Source organism: Dendrobates tinctorius, unplaced genomic scaffold, assembly GCF_039654945.1.
Source record: "Dendrobates tinctorius isolate UK_male_01 unplaced genomic scaffold, ASM3965494v1 ptg000140l, whole genome shotgun sequence".
In the NCBI taxonomy this organism is placed as follows: Eukaryota; Metazoa; Chordata; class Amphibia; order Anura; family Dendrobatidae; genus Dendrobates; species Dendrobates tinctorius.
In genome coordinates, this window is record NW_027361808.1 from 13,086,810 (window position 1) to 13,104,589 (window position 17,780).

The window sequence follows — 17,780 nt, forward strand, 5'->3', positions numbered from 1 at the left end:
TAATGAAAAAAAAAATCCCATTTGGAAAAGGATGGGCAGCGGGAGTTGTTGCACTTGATTCTTTCCTGTCATTTTGCCACAGGGCATCAACTCATAACTGAACTAATTCCAACCCCTGAGATCTCTTGCTATCTCACTGGCAAATTGCGTTGAAACCAGAAGGAAAGATAAGAATACTTCTCTAGACACAGAGGACTCACACTACCACCTAATATTGTTCCATTGTGCGCGATATCGATAATTACTGGGCAGTACTGGCACAACTGCACAACATAGCACAAATAATACACATTTAAACAATATCATGAAATATTAGAAGCAAACTTGAAAAGAAGAATGGCTTCCTATTATATTTTGAACACAAAAACCATGTAAATATAAAAAAGTGAAAATGGAGGAAAACTTGTAGGTTTGCTTAAAAAATGTTTATTTGTTAAATGATACCTATAATTTTTTCATGTAATAAATATGTCCATCCATCGATACATATGCTGCAGGTTGGCAGTTATCCAGGTCCTTAGATCACTACTAATCAAAAATCCAATGCTCAGGGGGCATAAATAGCTCCTACATGAGCACGTGCGCAGAGTGATGTATGAGCTACATATAAAGTCCATGCACTTGTATACACAATAAGGGGCTGATTTGTTAAGACTGGCATTGTACACTCCACTGGCATTGTACAACTTAATGAATTCAGCGCATCTTCTCCGTGGTCTGAGCCTCCTTGCACATCACAAGACATCTTACTCCAGTGAGGGACTAGAGTAATAATAATAATAATCTTTATATAGCGCTAACATATTCCGCAGCACTTTACACACATTTTCATCACTGTCCCCGATGGGGCTCACAATCTAAATTACCTATCAGTATGTCTTTGGAATGAAACCGGAGTACCCGGAGGAAACCCACGCAAACACGGGGCGAACATACAAACTCCTTGCAGATGTTGTCCTTGGTGGGATTCGAACCCAGGACCCCAGCGCTGCAAGGCTGCAGTGCTAACCACTGAGCCACCGTGCTGCCCAGTACGTAGAGTAATATTTTTAGAGTATGTAATGGTGTAACGTTTGATTAATTCAGCATCTGATCCTGTGCATGCTTCATACTCTTTGGATATAGATAGACTAAACTGGAGCAAAAACGCAGACTTTCGGTTGCAAATAAATTCAGCTATTTTTAGGCTATATGCACACGATGTGGATTTGTTGCATTTCCGCAGCGTTTTTTTTTACACGCAGAAATTCTCCAAAAACGCAATGGATTACTAAAGCAAGGTTAATCAATAACACTCCTGAAGTGTTGTGCACATGATCCAGAAATTTTTGTCTTTATTTGCAGTGTTTTATTTTCCACAGCATGTCAACTCTTTTTGCGGATCGGCAGTGGTATTCACCCATTGACTTCCAATGAATCACTCAAATCTGCAGCAAAAACGCAGGTGTAAAAATGTTTGTGCATTTGCTGCAGATTTGCTGCCAAAAACGCTGCAGAATTGTCAAAGGAAAAGATGTCAGAAAGCAGAAGAGAGTTTGGTGGAGAATATGTATGAGTGGAGAATATGTGTGTGTAAGAGTGGAAAATATGTGTGTTTCTGTGTGTGTCTGCATCTGTCTGTGGGTGTCTGTGTGTGTCTGCGTCTGTCTGTGGGTGTCTGTGTGTGTCTGCGTCTGTCTGTGGGTGTCTCTGTGTCTGTCTGTGGGTGTCTGCGTCTGTCTGTGGGTGTCTGTGTGTGTCTGTCTGTGGTGCGTCTGTCTGTGGGTGTCTGTGTATTGTCTGTCTGTGGGTGTCTGCGTCTGTCTGTGGGTGTCTGCGTCTGTCTGTGGGTGTCTGCGTCTGTCTGTGGGTGTCTGCATCTGTCTGTGGGTGTCTGCATCTGTCTGTGGGTGTCTGCATCTGTCTGTCTGTGGGTGTCTGTGTATTGTCTGTCTGTGGGTGTCTGCGTCTGTCTGTGGGTGTCTGCGTCTGTCTGTGGGTGTCTGCGTCTGTCTGTGGGTGTCTGCATCTGTCTGTGGGTGTCTGCATCTGTCTGTGGGTGTCTGCATCTGTCTGTCTGTGGGTGTCTGCGTCTGTCTGTGGGTGTCTGCGTCTGTCTGTGGGTATCTGTCTGTGGTGCGTCTGTCTGTGGGTGTCTGTGTGTGTCTGTGGTGCGTCTGTCTGTGGGTGTCTGTGTATTGTCTGTCTGTGTGTGTCTGTGTCTGTCTGTGGGTGTCTGTGTGTGTCTGTCTGTGGGTGTCTGCGTCTGTCTGTGGGTGTCTGTGTGTGTCTGTCTGTGGGCTTCTGCATCTATGTGTATGTCTGCGGGTGTCTGCGTCTGTGTCTGTGTACCCATGCGACGCACAGCCCATAGTGATTGTACTTAGGCGTCATCTGATGGGACTACTACTCCCATCCGGCTATGTCTGCTGCAACATATAACAGAGACAACATGAGCTGATGATGGAGAGGAGGTAGGCGATAGAGGCAGAGCTCTTCTCTCCTCCATGTTATATTTCTGGACCTAACTATGTATATAATCCCAAAAACTGAAAGTTGATCGGCACATCCAAAAAATAGATAAAATAATCAAATTTTATTCCACAGTTATCAAACAATTAACATCTACATGTTGTGGATAGAAAAAACACTCTGAGAGTTTGTGCACATGGTGCGGATTTTGCTGCAGATCTGCAAGCAATGTACAGTACAATGCAAATCAATGGGATTTCAAAACTGCAATGCACATGCTGTGGATTTTTCCACGCGGATTAGCTGCAGTTTTAAATCCGCAGTATGTCAATTCTTTCTGCGGATTCCACAGCGGTTTGACACCTTTTCCATTGTCCAGGTGTCAAACCGCAGGCTAATCCGCAGATAAACCGCAGGTCACTTTACCTGCGGTTATACCTGCAAATCCACGCAGAAAAATCCGCACTGTGTGCACTCACCCTAACACATTTCTGTCGCTTGTGCGCCCTTATACTAAGTGCAGGTGCTGGTGCAGGAGCTCCATATACTTTTTTATATAATGATGTTTTCTGGTTATAGGTTTGCAAAGCACTGCGTTAAAATAATAAATCGGATGTAACTCCCTCTCCTCACCACTGCTATGGTCTTTGTTTATTGGCTGTAGTGGTGATGTCACAGCTACAGCTCACATCACCGCTGCTGCCAATCACTGAGCTCAGCCGCTCTGCTGATGTACACGTCTTGGTCCGCTGGGGTCAGTGATTGGCAACAGGAGTGAATTTAGCTGTAGTCGTAATGTCACTGCTGCAGTCATTAAACAGATTGAAAAAAATGGTGGAAAGATAGAGCTAGACTCGGGGAGGGCGAGTAACATCTGTTTTATTACTTTAATCCAGCACATGTCATCTGAGACCAATAACCTGTATCTCCAGAAAACACCATTAATACAGCAAAAAAACCACGGCCCGCACACCTTTAGTATTAAATTAATGTACAAGTGCACAAATACGCTATGTGACCAATATATTCATACAAGATGCGTCAGCGCACTGTGACTAATGAATACATGAACATCAATATTGCTGAAAATATTAAAAATGTAAGGTACTTAATTAATATGAAGTGGTTAGAGTAAAAAATGTAACTAAGTACCGTACATTTTTAATGTGTATAGCAATATTGGAGATCATGTGCTCATTATTCGCTGCGTGCACTGCTCATGCATCGTGTATATATACACTTATACAGCAGCGGGTGTCCAGGAATAGCTTTGTCTGTCCATTGGGTTTTGCTACATAAAAATAATAATAGGATCAATTACTCACCTCTCTGCCGCTGCTCTTGTCATTGGTCACCAGTGATGTTTCGCAGTATGGCTAACATATGCTGACTCGCTGCTAATGCAAGTGACGAAAGGCCTTATTACAACCCGTATTCTTATCTGTAGCAGCCAATCAAAACCATATTTATTCATTCACTTACATAGCACCATCACAACGCTCTATAGACATCAGCAGTCAAATGATTTACTGGTTTTTATAAAGTGAGAAAATTAATATAGAGCTGAGTTTGGTCGGTTAGTTTGGCCTGCCACAACAGTCCCAGTTTCTTACGTGGCCCCTTGGCAAAATAAAATGCCCACCCCTATAATATAGTACAATATACAGGGTGAACCAAATGTAGGTGGACAGTAACTAACACATATACCGTACTTAGAACCTTATTCGACCTACTGTCCCCCTACTTTTTGTTCACCCTGTATTGTGAAGCTATTGATCATTGATAAAAGTCACGTATCCAGGGTCAAGTTTACCAAGTTCCTCATGTTTAAAATGGAAATAATTTAAAATTAAGCAGCATCTTAAAAATACTTTTGGAAAGCTGCTGGTAAGCCCAATATTATCAACAACTTTTGACTTTTTCTGGCTACAGTTCTATAGAGGTAGAGTTACTCTGCAGCCTGGCAGGGTAGTCTGCCCTCCGTACTGCTCTATAATGACTGTGTGAGGGTCAGTGCAGACAGCTGTGCAACAAATGCTAAAAAAAGTAGATTAAAAATGCCTTTCTTTTTAGTATTACCAGCTATTTACATCTAGAGGTCACTTTTAAAGTGAATCTGCAAATTTGTGACATTACACTTATACACAAAAATGTTTATATAAATTATGGTGGTAATTTATTTTACATGGCATTATATGGCATGGCAAAAAAATGGCATTATCACTATAGGATACGTCTTTTCTGTAGCACTGAACAAACATGATGGCTCAGAGCAATATGGATTTCCATTGAAGTTATGTAGTACTGTAGTCTATCAGCTTGCAGAAGAAAAATGAGCTAGCATAATACAAGCAGAGTACAGTATCCTACAGCCAATGCAATCAATTTTATTGCTTAATTATATCCAAGGCCATTTTTCTCATAGCCTTTTTGTGCACTATTGATTACTAATATAGCATACAGCTACAATTTTATGGTTCCCAGCTGCTCCTCCAATCAATTTCTCTCCTGGTGATGTCAACAGCACCAGTGTTCTACAGCTGATTCATGCTGATGACTACATTACAGGACCATTTATGTCCTGTGTAACATAATCCTGGAATTAGTATGTGTATAATAACATCAGTGTGCGGTCACTGTCATATGTCAGGCCTGTATGTGAGCTGATATACACAATGCCTTTTGCCTCCTAACAGAATGTCCTGTCTGCCTCATAGGGGTCATAAGAGTATAGGACCAAGCAGTTTACTGTATACAATGAATCAATGAAAAGAAACATGCAGTATACTTTTTTTAATACTGGGACTTTTGGGTAGCATATGCTCACTGAATCCTGTTGGAGACATACATCAGATAGTAACCTTTATGCATATGTTTGATGGAATATGCAGCACAAGATCTGAGTCCATGAGCAATTCTACCAAAATCAAGTGCAGCCACCAGTATTTTTTTGAAGAGACACACAAGCAGGGGACACAACCATTGCACAGATGTTGCCCAGATAAATTAGTGCCCTCAGACATAGAACTACTGACATGATACTTTAACATCCAAATCAGATACAGTAGCTGATTTTTATGTGGATAAATAAAAAAGATTGCAGTGGTTTAAGGGGCCTTTGCAGGATCATAATTGTGAAGGCTTAGCCTTAAGATCCCCACTGGGCTAAGGCTGGTTTCACATTTGCGTTTGGAGGCGCAGTGGACGCTCGCCGTGAAGCTCCACCCCTGCCGTACCTCCTCCGATCAGCTCTGCCTATGGGTGCATGCTGCTGCATGTGGCCTGCGTACCCTATCTTTAGCATTGGGTACGCAGGCTGTGCGCAGGTATGCTTTTGCCGCCGCATGCATCGTTTTGATGGTGCGGCGACCTGTGCCAATCACAACATGTTGCATTTTGGTGCGGTCGCCGCACCGTCAAATAGATGCATGCAGCAGCAAAAGCATACCTGCGCACGGCCTGTGTACCCAATGCTAAAGATAGGGTACGCAGGCCGCATGCAGCGGCCTCCAAACGCAAGTGTGAAACTATTGATGGTCTATACCTAAGACAGTCTATCAACATTGCCATACCAGAAAACCCTTTTAACATCAACATATTACATATTTGGCCAGAAATTAGAAAATTCCAAAATTTCATTGAACCATACCTGAATTAGATCTTTTTTTTGATGATTTAAGACTTCGACACCGCCCGCTGACAGAGCTACTGTTTTCACTCATAGAGTCTTGAGCAGAAGAACCACTTCCTGTGGCTTCACTGTCTCTCATCATGCTTTCATATCCACTGCTTCCACCACTGTGATAAAAGAGTGCAGTTTTGCCCATAGCAGGTGGCAGTTCACCACTAAGAACACTGCTGTTGTCACTGCCATGGCCACTACTGCAGCGTTGTGGCTTTCGTGGAGGAGTGATTTTACTATATGGGGAAGGTAAAGTGTGTACAGTAGGTTTCTCCTCAGCATGGAGCGCTCCACGTTCATCTGTGTCTGCATTTCCATGGGAATGCACACCTCGACCTGCTGCGCTTCCTTGGAGCAACTCTGAAATTCGTCCATTAACTGCTCTTAACGGCAATTTGGAAGCAAGACCAGAGCCTCTATTTCTGCTGAGAGACTGTGTTGACCAAGAGATATTTTTTCCATTTGGAGGAAGGCTTGAGCTCCGTCCTACAGATTGTGGAAGTGACTTTGTGGAAAAGCTCAGGGTTTTGGTTGCAGAAGCAGAGAGACTACGGGCCTTAGGACTGGCAAGAAGCAGCTTGCTTACTGCTGATATCTTTGTAGGGGTTGCTTTAGGAGAAGCTCCTGCAGACTGAGAGGTGTTAATTGGAGATGACATGACACTTCGATTAAGACTTCTCCCAGACCTTGGCAAAGTGCTGTCTTTGCTAAGGATTATTCTTGAGCTCACTGATGAAAGGCTCCCTGCTCGTTCTAAAGACAAGCATTCATAGTGACTTCCATTGGATCTTCCCAAAGAATTAGTTCTGCTAGCTAACTGTTCTAGTTTGGCACTAAATAACTTGCTACTACTGTTGCTTCTAGTGTCCATACTGAATCCTGTCAATTTGCCATTAAGTTCATCTGGAAGACTAGGTAAGGAAGAGAGAGAGTGTTTTGATGGGCTGTTTACAGTGTGCTGAGGACTTGCCCTATTTCTATGATCTAGGCTTGATTTCCTTACTGGTGGAAGAGGCGGAATACCTTTAGGGCGAGTAAGAATACAATGTTTAGGGGAAGCAACTTTTCTCTCTAAAGTAGATCTATTGATTTGAAGTGGATTGACGGATCCAGCAGTGTTATTCTCATAGTCATAACTCAAGATATCCTGCTCCTCAAGCTTACAAGATCTTTCTAACACTCTAGGAAGGTTACCTCTTTGTGAGTAATCATTTATGAGAGCTAGACTCTGTGTGGTTAGTGCCATTTCACACCCATCTACAACTCTCTTAATGCTCTCAGAGATTGGGGAGATGCTGCCTTCTCCACTGCTGCAGCTTAATCTGTCAGACAAACTTTGCTTTCTGTACAAGTCACGGTCAGTTACACAGTTAGCAGCTTCAGCTATTTGTCCATCCAATGCTTCATTTTTCTGTCTTTTGTTATCATCATCACGTTTTAACCAAGGATCATCAAATATAGGTTCCATTTTACAGTCTTTAGAACCATTTTCAACAGACTGTGACAATTTGTCAGGCAGATTTAATTCTGGCAGGCATTCATTATTCTCCTGAGCTTTAAAAGGACTGACTGCAATGCAGGGATAAACTGTAATGTTGGTTTTCATTGGAATGTAGTTTTCACAGAAATTCAAACTTGAGGTATTTGATATAGTGACTGTGGTTTTCCCTACTGCTGAAATCTTGCAGTTGTTTATAGTGGATGCATTATTCTGTACAGGGTCAAGCATTTCTGACTGAATGAGCACTTTGTCCATTTCTGGCTTATGTCTGTTGTTCGCACACATCACACTAATATTCTGCAATGCAGTTGTAAATTCAGAAATAGGGGGCTCAGCCAATGCTTCACCATGGCCATAGCATGTCTGAGCAATAAAACTGTGACATGACTGATCACCATCACTACCAGTGCTCATTTCACTCAACCAGGAGCTGATGGAAGACCTCCTGCTTCCACCTTCTTGACACTTTTCTTCTATTCCAGGCATAGGAAGGGGTAGGAATTGTGTAATGCTGACTTCAGACATAGGTGCTGAATTGGAAAAGCATTCAAGGTCCTCACTTATGCTGCTAATAATACTTACAGGTCTGGAACCAGAAGCCATAGCTTGCACAGAACAGTCACTATTAAAACTGATAATACTTGTTGGCCGACCATTGTCAAGGACTCCATTGAAGGTTAATTCTTCAACGAGGGTGAAAACTAATTCATCTTCACCATTTAGTTCCAATGGTTGTTGCACAGTTACCATTGTTGTACCAAGGACTTCCTTTTTGGTCTCCTCTGAACTTTGCTGCTCTTTAAGTATAGATTCACAAGATAAATTGCTTGAATTAGATACTGATCTTTTCATGATTTGAGGACTCATACCAACAGGAGGAGTCCGAATCTCTGGTTGTGGTAGAGATGCCAATAGTGATCCAGGATCTTTATTTGCAGACTGTGGAGGAGTGGAGCAAGGTATTACTCCTTTCTGTGTATATACTTTACACCTCTGTGATGGAGAATTTGGTGGTTTGTATTCTGAAGTTTTAGAGAGACTAGCAATACCTAATCTTGGTGATCCCATTGCTCTTGGTTTTCCTTCCACAAACCCACAACTGTTCAAACTTTCTCGACTTCCCTGTAAACTGACATTTTGTACTAACTGAGAGGTTCCATTCGTCATTCCACAGCTACCAGTAACACTCCTAGGTGAAGATGGAGTAGATGTACTCACTACATTACCAGGTGGAACTGGAGAGTGATTTCTTGGTATTTTAGAAGCTGGGCCAATATTTTCTCTGCCATCTTTGTCATATTCTATATCTTCCGCAATATTTTCTTCTATATCTGATTCTGTTAAGTTTTTGGGTTCTGTGGTTGGGCATAAAGCTTTTGTTGATTGGTCTCCGCTATACTGAGCGGGCAGCTCTTCAAATGGGAATCGGATAGTTTCCTCACTACCATCAATACAGTCCAACCTTTCCTGCAGTTCTGCAAAAGTATTACATTTTAGACAATCTCTTTCCGGTTTGTTGTACGCAACTTCATTTACATCCTCCTGTTTCACTTCATTTTTTGACTTTTGCAGAACTGGAACAATTGGGACAAAGTCAGGTGGCCCTTCATTATCTGTAAGTTCCTTGTCGGACAGGGCTGTTCCATTAGGACCAACATAAATAACTGTATCACATGACTGTTCACTACTTGAAGAATAATCTGGATCACTGGATAAACTGAGAAGAGGGAAGTCAGGGTCAACTACATTTCTCGAATGAAATGGTCTCAGTTGAGTTGGCCTGCGCATTCGTCCTTCTTCACAGGAGCTCTCTCCTCCAGATGAACTTGATGTGTACTGGTAATCAAGAAAACAATTCGTATGAAAAAATGTTAAATGAGACAAACTAAATAAAAAATGACAAACAAAAGATTTGACTTCTTAAGTGTAAGTTTTGGTAAAGGGCACATATCTTTACATATAATACAACTTCTGTAAATAGTTGAATGAAACAAAAAAGATGAAGTAAACTAATTTAGGAGTTCACAAAGTTGTATGCCATTTATAAAAGACTACCCCAATGATTGCCATGAAAAGGACTAAAATATAGAAATAATTTTGATAACACATAATAGAAAAAAGGTGACCTATATAAGAATGGGTACAATAACATATTAATTAGGTGTAGGATCCTTTCCTGAATAAATATTTTGGATACTAAATCTTGATTTATAATTGTAATACAATTTTCAGGTTCCACAGTTTAAATGGATTTGAAAATAACTTAGATAGAAATGACATTATTTTACAAGTTATACATAGACATGAAACATTTGTTGAACTAATAGTAGCCCTGAATTCATCCACATTTCATGCTAGTCCATACGGCTTTCATACTGAGTCTATCTCACTCATCTAATCTAAAACACAGCTCTTTCTTATCCCGCAATCTGTTGCCTTACTGCAATTGATCTGAACTCTCCCTCCAATAACATGACAACGGTATTTTTAATCAAGCGTCTCTTACCTTGGTTTTCTTTTTCTTCATCCTCAGCACCCGAGAAGCGATCTGAATAGTGGACAGTGTCTCAGCATAGTTGCCGGCAGCAGCCGAAATGTGAGCTATCATTGTAGTGCGGCAGTTCATGTTCCCCAGAGACTCCCGAAGTAGCATTGTGAGCTTGCTCTCTCTGCAGAAACAAAATGAATTAAGGCTGCATTAGTGAAACATGTTTCACTTGTACTGTCATGATGTGACTTCAGAGCCCTGAAGTTTTTTTCTCTCGTCTCCTTAATGGCATGCTAATCAGGATCATGCTGCAGAGTCACATAGCATCTGATGTAAAGATGAGAAATACAGGGGATGGGTCACTAAGATTTCCTTTTATTACATCAATCTAGTGACCATTTGATTTTATGCAGAAAATGTGTCTAGGAAGCAAATGCTAATACTTTAAGCTACTTAATTAGCTTTGACAGCTTTAAAATTAAAATTACTTTTCTATGCTACAATATTAGATTTTCTGTACATTAATATAGTTTCTTCTTAATTGAACTTTTAACTAAAATAATATACAGGAGCAAGGGGTTGTAAAACAGACGAAGGATAAACGTCCCAAGAGCACTAAGTCAAATGCAAAATTGAAAAAAGAAAATGTACAAGGACTAGATAAACAAAAAGTAATCAAATAATTTTTATTAAATAATTTGTTAAAAAAAGAGGGAATAAACATCCTACATAACAAACGTGGACAAAAATGGTGGATGAGCCAGAGGGGAAAAAGCAAAACAGAAGGACGCCTAGGCAAAAAAACCTTATATGCAATGCATAACTCTTTATGCTTGTTACAGAGTCAATAAATATTGAGGAATGAATTGTTCTGAAAATCTAAGTGACAGAAAGAACATAAGAGCAGTAAAAGGGTAAATTCATGATTAACTCAATAGAGCAGGGTAAACAAGATAACAGAGGTGCCAAAAATATTGTGGTTTCCATACAATTAATAATTTAAAGTGCAAACAGTGCATGTAATAATGTGCACAAAATGAGGCTCACCCACCAAACACCTGACGCGCGTTTCAGAAATGTTTTGCCAGGGGTCTATATGAAATTACATCAAACTTGTGATCATTTGATTATATGCAGAAAATGTGTCTAGGGAGCAAATGTTAATATTTTGGCTACCTAATTAGTTTTGACAGCTTGAAAGTTAGAATGAAAATAACTTTTCTATATTGTAATATTGGATTTTCAGTATATTAATATTGTTTCTTCTTAACTGATGCTAATATACAACAGAAAAAACGACCACTAATTTTGTAACAATTAGAGAAATGTATTTTACTATATAAGTAATTTCAAGTGCACTTTTTATAACACCCATTCATTCTAAAGGACACTGACCATGAATGCACAGCCTGCTCTTCACCAATGGGTGGGTGCAAAGCCATTTCTTGGGATCAATAGTGGTCCCAATGGACAGACCCTTACTAAGCAATGTTTTATGACATGTACTATCACTATATTTGTGGGAAAACTGCTTTAGTATAAACATTTGAACTGTCTGCAGAATTTACAAACAAAAACATTATTAAAAGGATATCTTAGTTCTGTTGAGGCTAGGGTACTCACTACGAAAATCCATGACGGAACAGCTATGCTCGTTTTTAAAGGTTTTTATGCCTGACACTAAAATGCCCCATCTGTTCCTTTGGCAGTCTCCGTATAACCTGGCCTACTGCAATGATGTCTTACCCCTTGCGACCACTGCAACCTCTGGTCTGCATGGAAAATACCCACAGCCTATGGATGACAATTGTTGATATACCCTTTGAAGTTACTACATTACAGGGTTTCCATCCGAAAAATCGAGACCCATGTGAACAAGTCCTTAGGCTATCAGTAGGAAGAGATTACCATTTATTATTGCTACCTCTGCCTTTCTTTTTCTACTACAAGAGGAACTTGGCCATATTAATTAGGGGAAAGAATGAATACTCTGTTCTCATCACTGCCCAGGCAGTAAAATCAGTTTCCTTCTAGATGGCCTCAGATATCTGAATTTTAGATAAAAACATTTTAAGAATGAACAAGTGTGTAGCATATCATTAGGTACACGAGAAATGCACAGTCGTGCTATTCAGGGCGCATTTCTCACATTCATAAGGTAAGGAACTAGTTTCTTTAACACAGTGAAAATAGGACTACCTTATCACTTCTCAGACAAAATAGCTGCCTCCAGAGTATGTCGGTCACACAATTGCGACTTGATACAAAATCTTATATGGCATTCTATACTACATTTATGTCCCGTATTGCTGATAATGGATGTTGCGTAATGAATATACATTTTCCTCTAAATCCACTAGGGATGTTCTATTATACAATCATTAATTACATTTATCAGCATTTCTACAGCTATTTAGATACTAAATGCAGGATGTATTACTTGTTATCTCTCTTTGGTGCTAACAAAAATGAATTCAAATTAATTTTAATATCACAATGTTAATTAAACAAGTAGAGTCATGGATTCCTGCAAATCACTGCTTCAGTAATGGTTATGCATCACTTTAACCCCTTAACGACTGCCGATATGCCTTTTAACGGCAGCAGTTAAGGGTGCTTATGCCTCAGCGCCAGTTTTTAATGGCGCTGAGAAATAAGTGTATAGCGATCTCCAGAGTCGGAATTTCTCCAGGGTCTCCGCTACTGGGGGAGCTGAGACCCCAGAGAACATGATTTGGTTCTGTTTTTACCGATCCCAGTGGTGCGATCACCGTTATTAACCCCTTAGTGACAGAGCCAACTTGCTACTTAATGACCAGGCCAAGTTTTACAATTCTGACCACCGTCACTTTATGAGGTTATAACTCTGGAACGGATCCCGCTGATTCTGAGACTGTTTTTACGTGACACATTTTACTTCATGTTAGTGGTAAAATTTATTCGATATGACTTGCGTTTATTTATGAAAAAAAACGGAAATATGGCAAAAATTTTAAAAATTTTGCAATTTTCAAACTTTTAATTTTTATGTGTGAACATATATTCCCATAAAAAGTTTGAAACTTTATTAGATACTTGATTAAAAATTCCACCCAGTGCAATAATAAATTTGCATAAGTAAAAACAACTAACCTAACCGGTCCCTACAATGCCCTACTATCCCTACCTGACAGTGGAGGTTGACACCTTAAAAGAATGATTTTTTGGCGCCACACTCCACGGCGGCTATCCCAATCTGTCCTTAGTAGGCCCTATTATAATGCAGGAGGGAAAACAATAAGCATTAAAAAGAGATGAAAGTTAGAGATTATTGATACTAAAATAGGGAATTAATAGTTGATAATAATACATTAATGCTCTTGAACACACAAATATATGATCCTTCCTTATCAAAAAATGTCTGCAGATATACAAAAAAGCCAACAAAGGGGATGGGATCATATAAAAAATTGTATTCAATTAATACAATTAATACATATGGCTATATCTCCAAAGCCAAGCTAATAATAGAAAATACAATTTATAACATGATTAGAGTCAATTGAGGATTAACCCCAATATGACAAATAGCTTAAGCATTAATAAAGTCAATACAAAGTTCTGAATATACTCAAAAGCAACAACAGGCCTACAATGATATCACCTAGAGTGTCCCAAAGAATAGCAAACAGGGGATTAGCCTACATTTAGGTTCAGCCTAAGCAAGAATCAAAACGGTTTATTTACTATTTTTTTTTATTTTGATCACTGTGATAGGGTTTATCACAGTGATCAAAATGTACTTTGAATGAATGAATGGAATCTGCCAGCCGGAAGATTTGGCGGGCGCACTACGCATGCGCCCGGCATTTTCTTCCCGGAAGAAGATAGTGCCAATTGGAGGATGCAGGAGGGCCTGAGGACCACCGGGAGGTACCGGGGGGGGATCGGGGACCCTGTTTCTCTCTCCTCAAGGCAAAACTGCACCAGCTCCTTCAAGTTAGATGGTTTCCTCTGGTGAACAGTAATCTTCTAAACTGACCACAGATTCTCAATTGAATTAAGGTCTGGGCATTGATTAGGTCACTTCAAAACATTTCCACGTTTCACCTTAAACCACTCGAGTGTTGCTTTAGCAGGTTGCTTTGGGTCATTGTCTTGTTGGAAGGTGAACCTCTGTTCCAGTCTCAAATCACTGACTGACTGAAACAGGTTTTGCTCAAGTGTATCCCTGTATTTTAAACTATCTATCTTCCCCTTGACTTGGACCATTTTCCATGTCCCTGCTATTGAAAAACATCCCCACAGCATGATGCTGCCACCACCATGTTTCACTGTGCGGATGTTGTTCTTGGGGTGATGAGTTGTATTGATTTGGTTCCAGACATAGTATTTACCTTAGTGGCCAAAAAGTTAACTTTTTGTCTCATCTGACCACAGCATTTTCCTCCATACATTTGGGGAATCTCCTACATGTCTTTTGTCAAACTCAAAATGAACCTTACAATTTTTGTGTGTAAGTAAAGGCTTTTTATCTGCCCACTCTTCCATAAAACCCACCTCTATGGAGTGTATAGCATATTGTGGCTTTATGGAGAGATACTCCAATCTCTGCTTTGGAGCTCTTCAGCTTACTGAGGATTACCTGTGGTCTGCCTCTCTGATTAATGTCCTACGTGCCCGGGCTAAGAGTTTTGGCAGTGTTAAGTCAGCTTTTTGTTCAGTTGTCGTCTGCTTTGGGGTTTGCCCCATGAGTCCATGCCTCTCTTAATACATGACAATTCCTTTATTATTTTAGTAGCCGCTGATTGACATTGCATGCTGTGATTTAGTCTGTGATTTACACCGAGATCCTTTTTCTACAAGTGGTTCCTAGTTTTACTCCTCCTACAGCATACGGCACTGCTTTCATACTATTAGTACCCAAATGCATAACTTTACATTTTTCAACATTGAACTACATTGGCCAAGTTGATGCCCAAAGATTAAGCTTGTCCAAGTCAACTTGTAACTTTCAATGGTGCTTAAAAGTTTGTAAATCTTTCAGAATTTTCCATATTTCGTTATATATGTTGCCTAAAACTACCTTAGATTTTTACATATGTTTTAAAAGTAGATAAAGAGAACCAAATATAATACTTGAATCAAAAATGTTAGATTTGTATGTGAGTGGTAAATGTATGTGAACTTGTGCTTTCAGTATATTGTGTTCCCTTTTGCAATAATCTTGTGCATTTAAAAGGAATCTGTCACCATCCCAGGATGTATATGAATACAGGTAATGGAAATGTTAAACCAGTCCTACTTGTATACCTCAAATTAATGGTCTTGTTGAGAAATGTTATATTCTGTCTTTATGCTAATGAATTCTTACAGGCTCTGGGGCGTGTAGTGCCTGGAAGAAATCCCTGCCTCCTGTCCTCATTGTAATACTACACCCCTCCCATGTACATCAGTTATGTCCCCAGAATCATTTGCGCTGGTGCCGGCAACTTCCGCTCCAGTGACCTCTGTTATGCGCACCAATAAGGTGCTCTCCCCACTTCATCCCTACATAGTCATCACTATGTACACATGGTTCCTAGCGATGACTATGCAGGGAGGAAGTGAGGAGAGCACCTCATCGGAGTGCATGCGAAGAAGATCCCTGAATACAGTGCCCAGGGAGGAAGAGGTACGTATTGTGGAGGGAGTGCAGGGCCATAACTGATGTACATGGGAGAGGGGTAATATTACAATGAAGTCAGGAGGCAGGAATTTCTTTCAGGCACCACATGCCCCAGAGCCTGTAAGAAATCATTAGAATAAAGACAGAATATAACAATTCTCAACATCAAGACCGTTAATATGAGGCATACAGGTAGGACTAGCTTAACATTTCTTTTACCTGTATGTCCATACTAATAGGTCATATACGTCCCGGGGGTGACAGATTCAATTTAAAAGGTTCTACACATCAGTATGGAGAAATATTAGTTCATTCATAGTAACATAGTTTTGAAGGCTGAAGGAAGACCTTATGTCCATCTAGTTCAGCCTATTTTTAGTGCAGCTGTTCTGCATTGTTGATCCTGGGGAAGGCAAAAAACCCACAGAGTAGAAGCCAATTTTCTCCATAGGGAAAAAAATTTCTTCCCGACTCCTAAGCTGGGTCAACCATCTACCTATATTATGTTATTCGTAACCTTCTATACTGTTACTCACAAGAAAAGCATCCATTCCTTTCTTAAATTCATTCAGTGAGTTGGCCATCACCACTTCCTCAGGAAGAGAATTCCAGAGCCTCACTACTCTTACCGTGAAGAACCCTCTTCTATGCTGGTGCAGAAATTTTTTTTCCTCCAAACGAAGAGAATGCCCCCTTGTTCTTGTTACAGTCCTTGGTACAAACAGTTCATTGGAGAGATCTCTGTATTGCCCTCTGATATACTTGTACATATATATTAGGTCTCCCCTAAGTCTTCTCTTTTCTAGAGTAAATAGAGCTAATTTTGATAACCTTTCTGGGTATTGTAGTGAACCAACTCCATTTATCATTTTAGTAGCCCGCCTTTGAACCCTTTCAAGTTCAGTACTGTCTTTCTTGAGCACCGGCGTCCAAAATTGCACACAATACTCCAAGTGTGGTCTGACGAGTGATTTGTACAGAGGGAGAATTATGTTTTCATCTCGTGTCCCCAGACCTCTTCTAATGCATCCCATGACCCTATACAGGTGTTGGAAAGAAGAGGGCGACCGCTTCCAGCCCAGGAGATGGAGAAACGAGGGGCTTCTCTAGAAACTGGCAGTAAGTGGTCTGAAGCAAAGAGGGTTAGAGGTGGTGACTCCTCTGTTAACTCAGGACTTGGTAGCACAGACAGGAGACCCGGTAGTGGACGTAGCGACAAAGCGTCAGACTCAGACCAGCCAGTTAGCTTGACTGTACGTGGGACTTCTCGCCATACCAACCGGGAGAGCCAGCCATGGAGAGAAAGATTGGGTGACGGGGCGTAAGGCAAAAATGTGGAGACAAACAAGGGTTTGGTGACACAGTTGGACTGTGACTTAAAGGCCAAAGCTCAAGGCCGACTTAAGGACCGCTGGGGGCAGGGGAGGCCTAACAGACGGACTCTGAAACGTGAAAGGATAAAATCCGATAATGTGTTGGTCACAGAGAGGGATACAGTGACAGTGTTGGACTACATCTCGGGAACTGACGCTCAAAGACGACTAAGAGAGCCCTCTCGACTGATAAGGCAAGGTGACATGGGTGCCCGGTCTCGAGGCCCCCGGTTTGTGACAAGTGTTCAATCCCACAAGTTTGAACAGAGGGGGATATGTGATGCAGTGACCCCTGTGACAGCTAGGGGGCACTGTATGGGCTTCCCAGGACATGCATGCAGGCGTTTCCTTTATTGTGATGGGGAAACAGTGAGCGGCAGGATTGTAAATGGCCGATATGTATCACAAGGGTGGGTGCCTTGTGATGGAAGCTGAAATGTGTATTAATCAGCAGAGGTACTGCTGAGGGTTTGTTACTGTGTATCAGGGAAGCTTCCAGGTGACTTGGTGAGATGGGTGGGGCCAGTCACCTACAAACCTATCCAGGGGCATGTGTCTGAACGCCCAATGTAAAGCCTGTATGTGTGTGGCTGTGTGTGGAATAGGACCTGTAGTGAGGTCATGACCATGTGATCCAT

General features: G+C 40.9%; 1 protein-coding gene across 1 annotated transcript in view; it reads right to left on the bottom strand.

Moving 5' to 3' along the window:
• The window catches only part of KIF26B (kinesin family member 26B), a 641,515-nt gene that overhangs the window by 25,940 nt on the left and 597,795 nt on the right, over positions 1-17,780 (bottom strand). The window contains exons 11-12 of the mRNA XM_073545144.1: positions 10,141-10,303; positions 6,101-9,470 (exon numbers count right to left, since the gene is read on the bottom strand). Coding sequence (XP_073401245.1) covers positions 6,101-9,470; positions 10,141-10,303 — 3,533 coding nt within the window. The remainder of the gene's footprint in view (positions 1-6,100; positions 9,471-10,140; positions 10,304-17,780) is intronic.